The following is a 17,251-nucleotide window of genomic DNA, read 5'->3' as shown; positions in this document are numbered from 1 at the left end:
TCCAGAAGATGTCTCATAAACCAAATCTGCAGAGACACAGCTGTTATTAAAGCGGCTTGATTCCCCACAATTCACCAGTTCAAGCCATGAGAACACCTACACAAATGCGAGTGTTGTCTTATATACATTTTGAGGGCCACTTAACAAATGTAACAGTGATACTTCATATCTGTCATACCTGGGTGGGATCCTGACCCCGTTATCGAGCTGTCTGAGGCTCCTGGCATGTCTGGATACCTGGATTTCCTCCTCCCACGATTCAGGCTCCTGCTTCTTGTAGGCTGATGATGCATTGAGCACAGCGTCACAGGCGATGGTCACCTGATCATCAGAGGCATGAGCAGAGAGAAAATTAACTTCTCAAAAAACTGGTGTGATTGAGGTCATATTAAAATAGATAAGCCTTGATAGAATAAAAACTTCAGGTATAAATAAAGTCTGTTATAAGAAGGAACATTTTGTTAATATTTTATTATGACCACTTGAAAACATTAAACTTCTTTAAAATTAACTCTTAAAACAAGTAATCTACAACATCAAATAGAAAGGACAGCTGGACATGCAAGATTTATGCAAAATAAAGTGAAGATAAAATCATCAAACATGGCAGAACAGGGCAGCTCTATAGTGCTACTGTAGTGCAGAAAGAAACGATATCTACCAGTAACAATTTAAAAACAAAAAGGGAATTATCCTGTTGTTTTACAAGTACATGTAAGCGTGCAATAATGAATTTGAAAAATCAACACAAAAATGACGACCAAAAGACTCATTTACTGTAGGAGGTCATTGCACTCTACAAACAATAACTTTAAAAAAGTGAAGTATCTTCTGGACTCCATGCAAGCAATGACACACAAACACTAAAGTGATAAGAGCGCCTGAATATAAAGTGCATCTAGTGGTTCCCTTTTTTCTTTTAATAGAGTAGCATTTGAAATAGCCTTTATTTGAACATCTACAATCAAAACTAATTAAAAAAAAAAACCCTTGTGGTAAGCTCACTTCTGCCTTAGGTTAAGTGAATTATAGGGGGAACTCTGATCTCATATTCTCAGGTAGTTTTCAGGCTGAATGTGTGTTTATAAATCTGCCAGTCTGTTCACTACAAAGGGAACCACTGAGTACGCACTCCCATCAACATGCAGAAAAACACACAGAATTCATGCAGCACCGACTCACGGACCAGAGCGGGCAACTCCTCAATATTTGGTAAGGGGATCTCGAAGTGGTCTGGAAAAATGACCAGCTTGGCCTCGTCTTCATATTCATAGTCCTCACCGTTAAAGTCACGGTTTAGCTCTAAATCTACAGGGAAGGGAGTACACAGCCAATCAGCTGCTGTTGGAGACAGCTTCCTAATACATTGCTGACTGATATTCTTTTTTTGCACATGTCATGATCCTCGTTATTCTCAGTTATTTGTATTTGTTTCAAGTGTGAGGTGTCTTCTTGTCTTAATGACTGTCGTCCTTTTAGTCAAAGCTGTAAAGTTTTATGACACATAATAACCCTTGAATAAAACCATCAATGACATCTTTTTTTACAACAGAGACAGGATGACTTCATACTGTGCTGATGACTCTTGCTCCGAAACAATTCATGCAGAGCTATAATTAGGTGCTCATCACACACTCTTATACCCAGCAACTTATAATGTTACTAGGGAGTACTGATGATGGCTTTGTCTACACAGCTACAGCACTGTCTTTATGGATAACATAATCAATCAATCAAATATGTTTCACTATTGATATTTTGAGATGAATCCTTTGCTTTATAAAATGTCAGAAAATACTTTCTTTCTCAGCCAACATTCAAAGCCCAAACCGTTTTTGTTTACTGTCAAGCAAAAACTATTTCTTCATTAATCAAATTAAAAGAATATTTTTTTGCTAATTCATGACTTTTTTAAAAATAATTTTAGAACAAAACAAAAAAAGCAGTACAACAATCTGGCCAGTTTTTAGATTTTTCCGGGGTTATTTCCCAACTCTTTAGTTAAATGAGCTGTTTAATGACCAAATGTAGGCATTGAGAGGCATTACTCTGGTCGATAGGAATATTTGATGCTGTCTTAAACCAGTTGTTCATCTTTGTAAACAAATAATGAATCAAGCTATTTATAAAATAATCTACAGAGCCATTGATAGTGAAAAGTATTTATCCCAGACCCAGTTTATTATAGGCATAAGATCTACTCAATCAGGCTGCAGGAACCACAGCATGTCTGGCATTTTTGCTGAAAAATTGAACTTCCTGTCTATCTACTAATGTACCAATCAAATAATTATCAGAGTTTCAATAAAAAAAAAAAAACTATGTCGAGCTAAACTTCAGCAAATTTTAAACATGAAATCGACAAAGAGCTTCTTGTGTTAAATCTCTCTCCATAGTGAGTTGTCTTCTTTTCACTTCATCCTAAAGTCGTGAAATGACTCAAGTGAAACAGTATATCCGGGACAATGTTATTGTGTCCACTGCTTTCATGGTAAGTGGCTGGATTAAATCCCTGGACTGGTACGAAAATGGTGGTAGACACACACATGCCTGCTGCCAAATCAAAGATCCAAATGGATAACAGCTTAAATTATCCAAGAGAAAACCATCTTAAGAACTATCTCCATGAGAGAGACTGAGTAGGATTTGATGTGCAGCAGTCAGATGAATGCCAGTGGATAGAAGAGTTGATTAAACGCTGGCTGATAAGAAAACAGGAACATTAATTATATGTAGGTTAAGTGGAAGGAATTCCTCCCCCGCCAGGCCAGCAGAGAGGGGGGGGGGGGTTAAGAAGGAGGTAGACCTGGTCCTCTATGAACAGCGTCATAGCTGCAGTAGAAGTGTGTCAGCCGAAAGAGAGGATGACAGTTGGTGGCAGCTGAGGGGGCAGTCTCAAACCCACCCCTACCCACACAGCAGAGGAGGGGAGCAGGCAAGGCTTTGATTTAGAGCAGTTACCAACCACACATACAAATAAATGAGCTATATTTGGAGCATAGGAGGATGCAGACAGAGCAGGGGGAGGAGTGGTCTGATCATGGGAAATATGAAGTAAAGGCCTGCTGGGGGGGCAGCTGGGGGGTCACTGCAGTGTAACAAACAATACAACTGGCATATAAGAGAGGGGGGTTCTCTTAGTTTATTGAGGTGTTTCAAAAGATTAAAAAGCACATTCAGTTTGATATCAAAACACCAACTAATATATATATTTGTTAAATATATTCAGTGCTGTTCTCTTCAAAGTATCTTTACACAAATGTTTTAACTACCATGACTCTAAAGAAGAGTTCCAAAAAAGCTTGTCACATTAAAATGCCTGAAAATAAACTACGACATCCAAAATCCAAAGACAGAGCCAAAGAATTGGGCATATATTTGTGGAGCTGAACTTTCTTCTTTAGTACTCTATTGTGTATTTAACAGCCCCTGAGATATATCTAGTACCATTTAAAACTTGAGAATAACTGTTATAAACTCTCTTATGGTGCATTTAGGAGATGAATCAGCTGCTTTGGCCAGCTACACACACATTGAGGAATCATTGCTAATACTATGAATGAATTGCTCAACAATGTTTAGTACTACTTTCATTGTTTGCAGGCTGACGTGCAAATCTTACCTAGAAACACTTTTCCATTCCTTCGTCTGGGGATGGCGCCTCCTGCAGCTCCTGTTGCTTTCTGCAGGAAACAGGAAGGAGGAAATTAAATTGGATCAAAGAGCCCTCACCGCATTAATAAAACACCTTTACTGAGTTTCTTAGTCAAATGATGGAAGAAGCTTTTATGCTCTACAGATGGCTATTACTTTGTTAGAAATAGATGCTGGATCTTCAAGTTGCCAGGTCAGGTTACATGACCAGGGGAAAACCCCCTCTTCCATGTCAGGGTCAAAATTAAAGAATGATACATTAACCTGCTTCAGTTGCATGTATGACTTGCATGGATATCCTTTACAGTATGTTAAGCGTGTTTGGGCCTGTCCTTCCCTGTAGAGTCTCATCATCCTTCCCTTTTCCACCACAACATACTGCCAAGACTGGCAAAAAAAAAACACATTTTACACAAATAATCTTTATCAAATACGTGTTTGTTTTTTGGGGGCAGTCGGCACTTATAAAGAGGCTATGGTCCTCGTCGCAATGGCCATGTGTTTGATGTCTTGTGAATCCTTTCAGATTGAGGTGACAGCTTCCTGTTCACTGGGCAGGGAGGAGGACACAGTGGCAGGCAGAAAGACAGAGAATGCTGACACACTCGAGGCAGAGTGGACTCATGGGGGGGGGGGAACAGCAGACACAGGAGCCTGTAGAATGTGAGCAGCTGTTTCTGCTCAGATTCAGGCATGGAAATAGCAGCTCTTTACAAAGCAGAGATTATCTGAGGGCAATTAGATCCAGCGAAAAAACACGGCAACCACTGGCACCCACGTTGTTGACATCAACTTTGAAAATATGGGCTTCTCTGGGAATGCTTTGCGGAGTCAATTTTGTTAAAACACACACCGGGATGGGACGGACAAATCACAGACGTAATTTGTAATCTTTTTAATAACAACTCATTTGTAATCATTTTAATTCAAACAATATAATGTAACCCAATGCAGCGCCACCAAAAAATTCAAAAAACTGAACACTGAGTTGTGTCAGCCCTCTGCCTCAAACTGAACAAAGATGCAATAACCTTTGAAGATAAGTTACAGAGCTGTTAATGTGGACTGCAGAAGAGTGTTAGATGTTTGTGTCCACTCCATCTACAAATATCAAGAGACACTGTTTGAAAGCTTGTATTGTTGACTGTATTTATTTTAATTTTATTATTTTCACTGTGCAGAAACACTTAAGTTTCAGTTTAAGTCTTTATCTTCAGAATGTTTGCTTCATGAATTTGAAGGAGGTTTCTTGAATTACACTTGTGAATGTACATTCACATTGGTACATATAACATTTAAAAATAAGAAGCATCCTATAATAAATGATCAATTTAAACTCAAGTTAATGTCAAGTCATTGTTGGACACTTTTCCCTCCTAAATCTGGACTTTTTTGTACGTCTGACATGCTTCGCACTGTCTATAAGACCCTTTATGTTCTTCTGGAAATGATAATTGGATTATCCATGATTAATTAAGGATAATGTTATTGCTATATTCACTGTGTCTTGGATTTCTTTCATACTTCTTACCAAAACCATGGACTTCCACTATAATCAAGCTGGACATTCATGTTTTTCAATTAGTTTGAATTAATAAGATTTGTGAAGACTTCATCTCATTTAATACAATTAGCACCAAATTAGCAGACTCTTGATTGGAAACTGTCACATGAGGAGTTCAGATAGATGCAGAGCTGAAAACATATCAGGTGTTTCCCACAAACACTCAGAGGGGACTCAGTCTGAAGGTTACAGCAGTGAGACCAATGAAGCGTTAAGAGAAACTTTACATCTTTTTCTAATGAAACGTCAATGATTATGCATGCCAGCCCCAGGTATAAGCAGGCCATACAAAAATCACTTATAAACACAATCACAGCATTTGTTACTGCATCAGAGCAATGTGAAGTCCAAGGCAAATTTCCCACTGGGACAATAAAGTTAATCTAATCTTATAAGGCACCTCACAGATGTGGACACAATACTTTTACAGCATTTAGTGTTTAATCATGACAGAACCCGCTAACATCTTTATTAAAACCATTGATCAGATGTTTATGTTATGTTTAGTTACATTGAACATTTTTAATTCCAAATAACTACTTGTATTAAATGCTGTAAGGTCCTCAAAGAGAATCCGTATTTTTTTACGTGTAATTACCGGTTTGTCAAGAATGAAAGTTTCAATGTTTTAATTTCAGTTGTGCAAATGAGACGTGCCTGACGCTGTTCAAATCTGGTAACTTCAGTTTGTACAATAAGTTTCTACATCAGTGGATGTAACTACTTTATCATGGTTATATTTGACCTGTCCCATCTTACTTCACATTTAATAATATAGCCATGCCTCTGTCTTTGGCTCTTTTTTTTTAAAGCCAAGCTCTTCATATGTGCATTTTACAAAGGCACTTTGTAAACTTTGGATCCTTTGAAAACACAGATCAGGTTTAAACTTACCTCTTTGACATGTCGCTTGAGGTGCATGTAAACACTCTGTCCTGTTTTGCGATAATGCCTCTCCACGTGTTCTCGTCCAAAGCCCAGGAATGTGTTCATACACACATACAGGCCTCCCTCTGACTCCTGCAGACCAAAACAAACAGGAACAATGAGCAGCAGCACCAAGTCAATAACCATCAACACAACAGCCTTGAAAAGAGCATCATTATGACAGAAAATTGACTCTACTGTGTCTTAGACTATAGCTATTCTCAATGTTGATTTTGCCTAATTTGACCGAAGCAAACAGTGTTCAACAAGTTACAGTGTAACCTCCTTACAATCCTTTTCTATTATGACATACAAAACAACAAAGAGTCTAGCTTTATAAGTACTTCACTGCAAAAATAGCATGTACGTAAATGACCATTTTAGTAAAAGCAAAAACTTGTCAGGTCACGTATAGCCTCAAGGTTTAGAGGAGAAATAAGTATTGAGACTTTTATAATTTGTTGAAGGTTGACAGCTACGGTTTTCATTTAACACAATGGGCACAGTGGAAATATAAGAAAGTACCAAGCACATTTTCAAGGCTTTCTTGTTTCTGTTTCTTTCTTGCCTCTTGTCAAACAGCCAGCAATCTGTTCCAGCACTCTTGCACAGAAAAAAAGCCAACACTTTTATGGAGAAAAAGCCCGCTGATGAAATGCCTGATACTGATAATCAACAGTCATTTTCCATGTTTCTTAGCCAGTTGTCTCAAAGATGGGATGCATCTCTTCTATTGTATTCTAAAGAAGCCATTTGATGGATCAGGTCACTGCTGCTCTTGTTTAACAGAACAATATGTGCATCCTGTTACAAAGATAACAATTACATTGACAAAATACATCTTTTATTTAGTGGCACTAGCAATATGAAGGTGTTTAAAAACAGTAAACTCAGTCCTCTTTAATGTGCTGGTGAGTGCTAGTGGACTACATCAATCTATGTCTCATCTCAAGTTTACTGGCTGTAATAATAGAAAACTACATTTCAATGATTTTGTTACATTCAAATCTCTGCATTAGACCACTGCAGCATATGTAAGGAGTTGTAAAATGCAAAAGATAGACCCAGCAGTACTAATTTAAGGGGTATAATTTATATGACAGGAAAAAAAAAAAGCTTCTGCAGTTTCATTTTCAGACTGCCAGAGACAAAATACATCAAGTGTAACCCTACAAAACTAACCTATATCTGCAATCAGTGCAGCCGCCATGAAACCCTGTGATAAACCTTTAAGTGGCCCAGAGTGACATACGAGCTTCAACAGTAGAAGGATAAAAATAAACCAGTGCTCGGGCCAACGTGATGAACTCCAGACAGCTGAGTCACCTTTAAAAACGGTTTCAGTTGAGAAAGTAGATTTTTCTTGTTGTATGAGTAATGTGTAAGGAGTCCAAAATTCAGAATTTCAATCCAGACCATCATAAGTTTATTTTTAAAGAACAATACAGAGTGAATTGAAGATTCAGACAATTCCATATTTTTAATGACTACAAATCACTAAATAGACCTAAATAAAAAATAAAAAAAAGAATGTTTTTAAACCATCCTATAGAGCCTTTAACACAAAAGAAAAATCAATCAATCTAAAAAAAAGAAAATACAGTAGGCTATATGAAAACGTGCTTCAAAATATAGGTCATGAGAATTTCTATGAACACTTTCGAGAAACACACTCGAGAAACTGGGAATTGCCCTTGGACGAGCTTTCAAGACTAAAAACTTTCTTTGAGTGTTAAGAGTATTATAATGATAGCTTGAATCTTTGCCTTGTCATTGTCCACTCGTTAAGAAAACGGCAGTGACTTTAACTAGGCTACTCCAATCCAGAAATTGACAGACTACAACAATAACAGACTAGCCTATATGACTTTGACTATTATTGTTATAACATGTTGACATTTTTTTTTTTGCTATTAAATGAAGTCCATATATTCATTAAAAATGAAATAAATACCATATGGTGGCGGTACACTCACTATTTAGCTACACACAACAGCTGCAGCTAACCTGACAAGGCTGCCAAAGCGTTTGAAACAATTTAACAGCTAAAAAAAAAAAACAGGTGTGCTCGGATGCGTATTTGCAGGTTTAATTTGAGTTTTGGCCTGAACTGGACGGACTATCCCCTTTCCCTGCACAAAGGGAAACCCCCTTTTCCGTGACTCTCTCGTGAGGAAGTAAACAACATTTAATTATTTAATTGGCATTCAAGTTCACAGGGTAGGCCGGCCATGGAGACACAGAAACACACACACACATAGTCGAGCTGGTTCACGTGTGTGGTTCAGCCACGACATGTCAGACTGTCAGCCCGCCTGCCACGCAACATTCACCCAGCAAACAATGACTAGTGTATGAGACAGACGGGCACTTACAGGTGAGTCGAAGGAAAAGGCGCACTCGCTCTTGAAAACCCTGTCTCCTGTCCTGGGCACTCTAATGGTGGGCATGTACGGGACCAGCAGCTCTCCTAGGTCTGTAGCCATCTTCGCATTCCTGCTTCTCGCACCACAGTGCTGCGGAGCCTCCGGAGCAGCGCTGTCAGAGGAGAGGATGCTATTTTTAAAGCTCTCCGTCTACATTCCTCCGACCAGGGGGATGTGACGCTAAAAAAACATAAAAATAAAATGACAGAGGGGTGGAGGCGGGCTGGCTGCGATGCATGGATGCTGCTCTTGTTCTGTTATCTTTTTAATTTATTCCCAGGATAAAAAAAAAAGCACAAATGGCGCTAACTATTGACTGTGCTGTTGAGGCTCTCTGTACACACAGGGATGATTTACCAGAAGTGCCCCTCCCAACTCTGAGGATTATTCATAAAGCCACCCACACTTACATCATATTTCCCTCCAGGATTAGGAAAGTCGTAATTGTAAGTCAGTATTTTGTATTTTGTTTCGTCGATATAAGTCATTCCTCTATAGTTATCTGCTGTCGCCTTTGTCGATTAAAATATAGGTTGTTGTACATTTATTATCTGTCTGTAGCATGAAAATAATGAGTAATGACGGTCATGCGTAACAAAACGAGAAAGCAAAGGGCTAATTTCGAGCATTTTAGGGAGGAAAAAAAAAAGATATAAACGTGATTTCCTCAACCATCTCGCCCTTTTGTTTTGTTTACCAATCATTGTCTGCACAGTGCTGCCACCTGTTGGACACTCACTTTAATTGCAAAAACGACAAATGTGACTTGGCAAAATAGTATCCACATAAAAACTTCTCCCGTCAGTGTGTCCTGTTGTTAGAGATATCTTATACATATTATGTTTCAGAAGGAGAGATGAAAAAAAGTGTGATCTGATTATCGGGTAAGGAATGCAGAAGATATAGGACTTTAGGTAACAAGTATCTATTCTATAGAATTGTAGAAGCATCCCCAAACTGAATTTGCAAAAGGGATGGGAATAAGCATTATATGAATGCAGTTCATTAAAAAGCAGCCACTTTCTCTGAAGGCTCTGAAATACATGGCAAAACAAACAAATGAATATATCAGATATGTTTGTTTTTTTTAAGTTAAATGTAATTCAGTACAAGTCGGGCAATTGAATTGCCACCTATTTAAGATATCAAGACTATCCTTCCAAATGCCAGCCAAGAATGCCATAGAATTTATTACTGTAAATATTATTTATCTCATTTTATTTATCTATTTTACCTTATCTTATTTTACCTTATTTTTGGTTGTATTGCACCGCGGGACGGAGACAAACAAAATATCGATTCCACTGTGTGTCTGGCATATTTTGAAATTGACAATAAAGTTGACTTTGACTTTGACGTTGACAGCACAGGGCTCACACATGTAAATTATCAGATAGGCATTCTGTTTAACAATGAACTATGAGAGGAGGCTGGAGCACCAGAGAAATAAAATAGCTACACAGAAATATCTCGTAAGGCAGCATGCTGCATACTGAGCCCACGGGCTGCCCAGCAATGTTGCATAAACAGCAGAGACCTAAATCTGCGAAAGAGGTACAAAAGGCACTGGAGGACAAAGTATGACAGTATATATACATATACTTTATTTACGCAATAAGGGGGGAAATGTACAAACAGTTAGATTGATCAGCATGATGTACTGATGGCAGACACGTCCAATTTAATTGTCAGGAGTGGACTTGGGACTGTGGTCAATTAAATCCTTGTCGAGGGTGTCAGTCTGGAACCATGGTCCATCTCCCTTCTGCCTCATCTGTCGACGCACCTCCAGCTGACTCAGTCTGTTGACCAAAAGTCAGAAAAAATATTTCTTTAGAAATAGAAAACAAGAGCAATCCCAACAGAGTGTGGAACAATACCCTTTATTTTCTTCTAACGTGACCAGGATAAGTGAAATATTAAGGCTTTTCTTTCTTTGGAGTAAACAAACTCATTTTTGCTTGTATAATAATTTTTACTGTCTGAGATCTTGGAGTGCAACTGTGCTGTGTATGTCACTGGTGTGGTGGGTGCCACCGATGACACAGCTTTGCCAATCCTGCTTTTTGTTCAGCTGGCCAGGGTTAAAGACATTCAGTTTTCAATCAAATTTAGTGAAGGTACAATACAAACTGTAATTCTGACTGACTAAAATGGCTCAGGCAGCCCATCTAGTAGACAAGATTTTCTACTAAAGACCATCAGAAAAGATTAGATTTGTGAAAGATTGGATGCCAACAACAACCCTAGTTTAAACAACAAACTCTGTTGTATTGACAAAGAAATGTCACACTGCTGCATGAATGCTTCAGGTAGTTCAGATATTCACTTAGAGAATAACAGCACAGATATAAGTCAATTCAATAAAATCTTTTGATGGCAACGCAATCTGACTCATTACCTATCATAAGTATGTGTCTGTTCAAATAACTCAAACCTTCAAATTAACCAACTGGCATTTGGCACAATGTATTCAGGCTTTAAAGGCTTTATATGCGATTTTTTTGATCCAGCAGATGTCGCCCTTGAGCACCAGCATGAAACCAAAACAACTTGCGGTGCATTGTTGTGTTAGCATGCTAATGCTAGCGAAATGACCGTGGTCTAGAAACACAGTTAAAAAGTGAGTACAGTATGTTATTCTTCTTTTCTCTAGTCCCTCGATTAAACAACTTTTATACGTGAGGGGAGGAGTCAGCCGGCCGTCCTGGCGATGTAAACAAACTGAAGATAGGACTCGCAAAACTCGGAAAGCATCACAGACAGTGGGACTCGGGTGTTACACCCATTGTAGACAGTCATGACTCAGAGTTATTTTCAGAGGATATACTTGATTTCTATTACATTTAAGTGTGAAAAATCGCATATAAAGCCTTTAAGAAATGATAGCACACAGACATATTAACCTACTAGCTATATTGCAATAGTATAGAATAATTTGAATTGCCCTTGTGCCCCCGTATCACAACTGCTTTCTGATCTTAACTCATCAGAATTGGATGACAAGAGCTACACCATATCACAGAATTACTCACCTCATGTCTGCCTTTTCTTTCTCTATTTGGATTGCAGCAAGCATCTTTTCATAGTCCTTCACTGGGGAATCATAAAAAGTCCGTGCAATCCACCTGGTGATGGGATGCTGCAATAAAAAAGAAAAATACATATAAGAGTTCATTTTTTTTAATGAGTGGTTGTATATAATCCAAATAAACAACCACTGTGTTTACACAAGAACCAAGTAATCAATTAGATACACATTTGCTGTAAGAGTTTTTGTATCACACATTAGTGTCACATGAAAACAATATACCTTGTAGTACTCCCAGTGCTCAGGTTCATAGTCCTCTGGAGTTTCAACCAGCTGTGCCTCACCTTTACGACACATCACAAATTAGACTCAAAGTAACTTTTGTTGATTCACTTGTGAAAACAGTCAAATGACCAAACATTACTTAACAAAACAAATGAAGCTCTAAATCACCAAAACTTGGATCTCACTTACCAATGAAGACATTAACACTTGTGATAATGACAGCCATTGGAATGCCGGTCAGCAGGGTATAAAAGGTCTGAAAAAATGAGACAACAGAAAATGAAGATGATGGAAAGTTCCGAGGGGATTTTCTGCGTGTGAGGGTATTAATGCTGGAGGTTACAGCAGGTCAGAATTAGCTCTTCTTTTATGCAAAAGTAGTTGCCACTTTAAAATTAGTTTTTATATATTCTTCTTCAACTTGAACAACTGCTTGATTTTTCATGTTTACAGGCAATGAAGAAAATAGTGCTAATAGTACTTACCAATAAGCGCAGAAATCTACTGTCATAGTAGCTAGAGGGTTTGATGACAAACATTTTCTTCCCATGACCCCAGCGAACAGCCACTGAAAAATAAGGCACAGTTGTCATATTATTTAGAATATGATTTAAGACTGAACAAACTGGGGCCAAATCCATGGGATAATGGCATTTAGTGTGTTTTGGCTGATTGACAATGTCATATTAACATTGTGTTTTAATCGCCACAGGAGTTTTGTGTTTTACCTTTGGCTCATTTTGAAATGGCTTCATTCATCATTTGTGTTGCAAAACAAACAACTGATTTCCACACAGTCAGAGGTCATTGTTAACAGCTTTAGAGTTTCACTGTTTTTAAAGAAAAACTACAGCAACTACATTACTTATAATTGAACCACCAATGTTTTTCCTGTTACTTACACAGATATGGGAAGGAAAACTAATCTCCTCGTTATCGACATCAATGTATTATTATTATTATTATTATTATTATTATTATATTTGCATTTAATATTTCCCAAGAATTTGAGCTGCTTAAATCACACGAATAAAACATTTAACAGATTTTTTTTTAATTTTATTTCACATATATATTAATAATAATAATAATAATAATAATAATAATAACAACAACAATATAGCGTTTATAGTGTAATTCAATTCTATTAAAATAATTTGAAGCCGTATCATCATCAATTGATTCGTATACTAATTAGTAATGACATAAAGGCAGCTTAAAAATGTAAATTATAGCTGAATGACCAACTAATTGTAATAGTTTAATAACAAACCTACTTTTGGTACTTTTGTTGACAGCAGAACAGACGCTACCAGTTAGCTAGCTAACAAGTCCGGCGCAAGGTCATAACAGAGAGAGGGCAGCTTAGGCGTCAAATCATTTCAACCTCGCACCGGTCGGGTCGTCCCTTACCTGTATCTGTTCGTGTGACCGTTCGGCTGAGTAAGTTTGCCGCATTATTTCCAGATTTCAGAGGACTCAGCCTGGCCGCAAATGCAGCAGCAGACCTGAGAACGCTCATCCCCACCATCGCTACTGAGGGAAGACGATTCAACAACACGATCTCTGATTGGCTCATGAAAGAGTGAAGCGGAAATGGCCATATTTGATAAGGGCATGAATGTATTTTTGTTTTGTTTGTTTGTTTTTAAATTCAAATTACATTATGCTTTTATCGAGACATATAATTTAAATGGAAACTATTCCAATAAAAATAAAAATCATAATAAAAATAATGATTATTGGTACAGAAAAGTGCATGACGGGTAATGTGGGAAGGACTTCTGAAAAGATGGCGGCGTCCTCTTCGGCAGGACGCCTTTTGACTCTTTGCAAGCAGTTTCAAAATGTCTGTAGGATATCTTCTGCGACAAATGCAAAGCAATGTACTGCTGCTTTCAGCAAATACCAGGCCACTCTTTACAGGTAAGAAGCTGCTGTAGTTCTTAGAACGTAATAATAATTAAAACACGTGTTCGTAGCTAATACACTCATCGAGCTCAGCTAAGGGTTTTTTTTAAATAATGTTTTCTGTCGTAGTAAGGTCTTCATTGTGCTGCCGGTTATTGTTATGGTAGATGTTTTTTCTTAGATAGGAGGTTCCCATACTGAACTGACAGATCAATGATACAACCAATGATATTAGTCTAGTTATGGACATTTTAGATTAATCAGAAATTGTTATTGATAATGGCTTTATCTTATTGTTTACTTATACAAGGCCTGAAATTCAGTGTAACATCATTTATACAATCTGCATATAAGTTTGGCTTCAGTGAATATTTCTCTGAAGTTTAAAAAAAAAAAAAAAGTCTATTGGGTAAAATTAAATTATTGGGTGGTAGTGGTACATCCTCTATATTTAATTTGTCTGGTGGCATTTAGTAAATATTTGTCTTAGTAAAAAAAAAAAAAAAAAAATCATAACTCAGCTGGCGAATGAAACCTCTTTATTTTTTTTTATTTTAAAACTAATTTTTTGTAGCCATTGAAGTAATGAGGGAGTTCTCAAAGGCTTCTTGGTCTGTGCTTGAATGTAAACAAAAGATGTCAACTGAAGAGTCCTATCCAGGTTATCACTTTAAGTCTTTTACAGAAATATATTTTTGCACTCTCCAGGAAACAGTCTCCACTCGTCGCCCTGTCTCAATTCAGTCCCTCCAGCTCTGTGGTTCTGTGTCGAGCGCTGCATACCACCATCAGCAGGAGGGGACTTGAAGAGTTCTTTGACCTTCCTGAGAACTGGGGAGAGGAAACGGTGAAGTCAGGTAAAACACTGACATATTCTCTGTATGTTATTGCAGCACCTTTCATAAAAAAATTGGACCATGTATGAAGGCAACGTTTTACACTTTTCTGGCTTGTCATAATTCCGTAGGTGCCCCATGGACCGCCAAACAACTGAGAACAAAGAGCAATGAAGATCTACACTCACTTTGGTAGGCAATGTCCAGTTGATCAAGTCAAAGTCGACTTTATTGTCAATTTCCAAATATGCCAGACATACAGTGGAATCGAAATTTCGTTTTGTCTCCGTCCGTGCGTTTGCTCTACTGTATATTACCATTTATAGGATGTGTGTAACATGCTCATGTTTCCCAGGTATGTGCTGTTGAAAGAAAAGAACATGTTGCTCACACTTGAGCAGGAAGCAAGAAGGCAAAGGGTTCAGATGCCAAGTCCAGAAAGAATGAGGAAGGTTGGTATAACGCTCAAGTGTCATATCCATCAGTACAGAAGAAAGAAATGGTTGGCCTATGGTTTGACAAAACTAGGTGGGATGCAGGGTTTCAATTGAGTATTGATGATGTCGGTAAATCTTTTTATCTTGTCTGCTCCCAGGTTGAGAGGTCAATGATCCGACTGGAGTCGGTGGTGAACGAGAGAGAGACCGCTCTGCGTCTGCTGCAGACAGGACAGGAGAAAGGCAGACCTGGAGCCTGGAGGAGGAACATATTTGGACACGCCTACTGGTGAGAGCAGAGTTTCCATAAACAGTGTGTTACAGTTACCCATGGAGAAATGCAGCAATCTCATATTTTATATCTAGTAGTAGGTTTGTTTATCATTTGCACTTGTAGGACACACATGCATGTTCTCAATATCGCAGGTGATGTTACACACATTCTTGCACATAACTTAAGCTGAAGTGCACCAAGTACTGTAAGGATGAACTGCATCTAGTAAACATACATTTAATGATTCATTTAAAATAATTTAGGTTATAAGGGAAATGAGTGTCACCAAAAACTTTTTGTATACATGATACCTTCACAAGGGGGACCCTTTAACTTAACCATTACCTTTAAGAATCGGATAACCAGATAGATACCGCTCGTGAATTTGTCGTATGATAACCACAAACACTTAAAGTTTGATTTATATTAATAGAGAAAAAAAACAGAAATGTATTGCATTCACAAGAAATTAAAAATCTGTTGTTTTTTCTGAACTAAGGAGATACCAGTACCTCATGAAACCGATAGCTTTCATTTTAACTCCACTTGAAGTAGCTAATACTTGGTTTAATACATCGTTATACATGTCAATCATCAATCTTAAACACCGTTTTTTCTTCCCTCAGGTATCGATTCAAGGAGTATGCTATTCCTTGGTATATGAATAAAAGGTACAAGCAAAAGAGGTTCTTCACCCCCAAGTTTGTCCAACCACACATCAGGTAAGATATGGCTGGAACAGTATTTCAGCACCTTTTTATAGAATGAATATCATTTGGTACAAGTTATAGTGAAGAAGTTCCTCTTGAATTTGATTGAACCTTTTTCCTTACTCGTCTGTCTTGCAGGCTGCGCATTGAGAGGCATCTTCGAGAGAAGGTCCGGAAAACCAATTTAAATAAGCAAACTCAGGCCAGACTGGAGGAGAGGTTTCCTCACATGAAAGCTCTTAAGTCATGAAAATTGAAGTGCAGTTCGCATGTGCCGTTTTTAACAACTTGGAGCCTGACATCTGGACAAAAAGCCTTCTCCACATGTTATCAGCAGATAATGTTAGTGAGGGTCTGAAACTGTTGTCCTGTGTAGATTTTGATGTGGAGTCTGTGCAGCTGTTATTTGATCCTGTAAGATAAATTATACTTCATTACCTTGGAACATGTTGTCACTTTTTTCATACTCCGTATTAAAACACACCTCATATCGAATTTTCTTCCTGTGTAAGAATCTTTAAGTCTGAATAGTGTCACAGGAATATGTCATCTATGTTTATTCCATAATCTTGTGTAAACCTTCTATATTTCATATTGAACAACTTGTTCGATTTTTCTGTTTACATGGACCTGTTAAAAAAAGTGAAACAACCATACACATATTTAAAAACAGCTATTCAGCGTTTATCGCAAACTCAAATGTCATCATTTAACAAAAATCACTTTATTTTCTTTTAAAAGACCACATGTAGCCAATAACAAGCAAAAGTGAAAATTAAATACAGACCTATTAGCACATGCAACAACTGACTTAACTTTACAATTGAGCTTACTACTTAAAAAAAAAAAAAAAAGAGGCTTAATGGACAGAAGGCATTCCCCTCCAACTGTTAGGTTATTCTTCACATCACCCAAACTAACCTTGTCACTATTCTGCAGAGGTCTTACATAAAGTTCTGTGTTTCTGACGTATTTCCCATTGGACCCAAAAAACTGAATTTAGGATCTGCACACTGATATTTTACAGCCTGTAGAGCATGTGAGAGTATGTCTCAGTTTGAAAAGAAAATGCATGGAGCGTAGGTAGCATGATCAAACCTCTGTCAGGTCCAGAAAAAACCTAATATTTTAAGATGTAAGGATTAAAAAAAGACAAACAATCTTAAAAAATAAGGCAACAGACTGAAATGAACTAA

At 37.7% G+C, this 17,251-nt stretch overlaps 3 protein-coding genes across 5 annotated transcripts in view; 1 reads left to right on the top strand and 2 right to left on the bottom strand.

Annotated features, from left to right (window-relative positions):
- The window catches only part of usp13 (ubiquitin specific peptidase 13), a 33,953-nt gene extending 24,803 nt beyond the window's left edge, over positions 1 to 9,150 (bottom strand). The window contains exons 1-5 of one of the 3 annotated variants that reach the window (XM_065955857.1): positions 8,521 to 9,150; positions 6,113 to 6,238; positions 3,623 to 3,683; positions 1,187 to 1,308; positions 179 to 321 (exon numbers count right to left, since the gene is read on the bottom strand). In XM_065955857.1, coding sequence (XP_065811929.1) covers positions 179 to 321; positions 1,187 to 1,308; positions 3,623 to 3,683; positions 6,113 to 6,238; positions 8,521 to 8,631 — 563 coding nt within the window. In that variant the 5' untranslated portion in view covers positions 8,632 to 9,150. The remainder of the gene's footprint in view (positions 1 to 178; positions 322 to 1,186; positions 1,309 to 3,622; positions 3,684 to 6,112; positions 6,239 to 8,520) is intronic. The other 2 variants (XM_065955855.1, XM_065955856.1) reach the window with 2 other exon arrangements.
- Positions 9,151 to 10,152: 1,002 nt separating this feature from the next.
- On the bottom strand, positions 10,153 to 13,460 carry ndufb5 (NADH:ubiquinone oxidoreductase subunit B5). The gene is made up of 6 exons (XM_020648667.3): positions 13,301 to 13,460; positions 12,373 to 12,455; positions 12,077 to 12,143; positions 11,885 to 11,946; positions 11,607 to 11,713; positions 10,153 to 10,373 (listed from the first exon to the last, which is right to left on the bottom strand). Exons 1-6 carry the CDS (start codon positions 13,416 to 13,418, stop codon positions 10,253 to 10,255), a joined length of 558 nt encoding a protein of 185 aa, XP_020504323.2. The 5' UTR covers positions 13,419 to 13,460; the 3' UTR covers positions 10,153 to 10,252.
- Positions 13,461 to 13,654: 194 nt separating this feature from the next.
- mrpl47 (mitochondrial ribosomal protein L47) lies at positions 13,655 to 16,550 on the top strand. Its single transcript, XM_020648666.3, has 7 exons — positions 13,655 to 13,813; positions 14,507 to 14,655; positions 14,766 to 14,826; positions 14,990 to 15,086; positions 15,230 to 15,360; positions 15,972 to 16,067; positions 16,194 to 16,550. The coding sequence occupies exons 1-7, from the start codon at positions 13,680 to 13,682 to the stop codon at positions 16,303 to 16,305; spliced, it is 780 nt and encodes a 259-aa protein (XP_020504322.2). The 5' UTR covers positions 13,655 to 13,679; the 3' UTR covers positions 16,306 to 16,550.
- Positions 16,551 to 17,251: the final 701 nt, after the last annotated feature.

The sequence above is a fragment of the Labrus bergylta genome, chromosome 6, assembly GCF_963930695.1.
Source record: "Labrus bergylta chromosome 6, fLabBer1.1, whole genome shotgun sequence".
Classification (NCBI taxonomy): Eukaryota; Metazoa; Chordata; class Actinopteri; order Labriformes; family Labridae; genus Labrus; species Labrus bergylta.
This window is presented reverse-complemented; position numbering and strand designations above follow the sequence as displayed.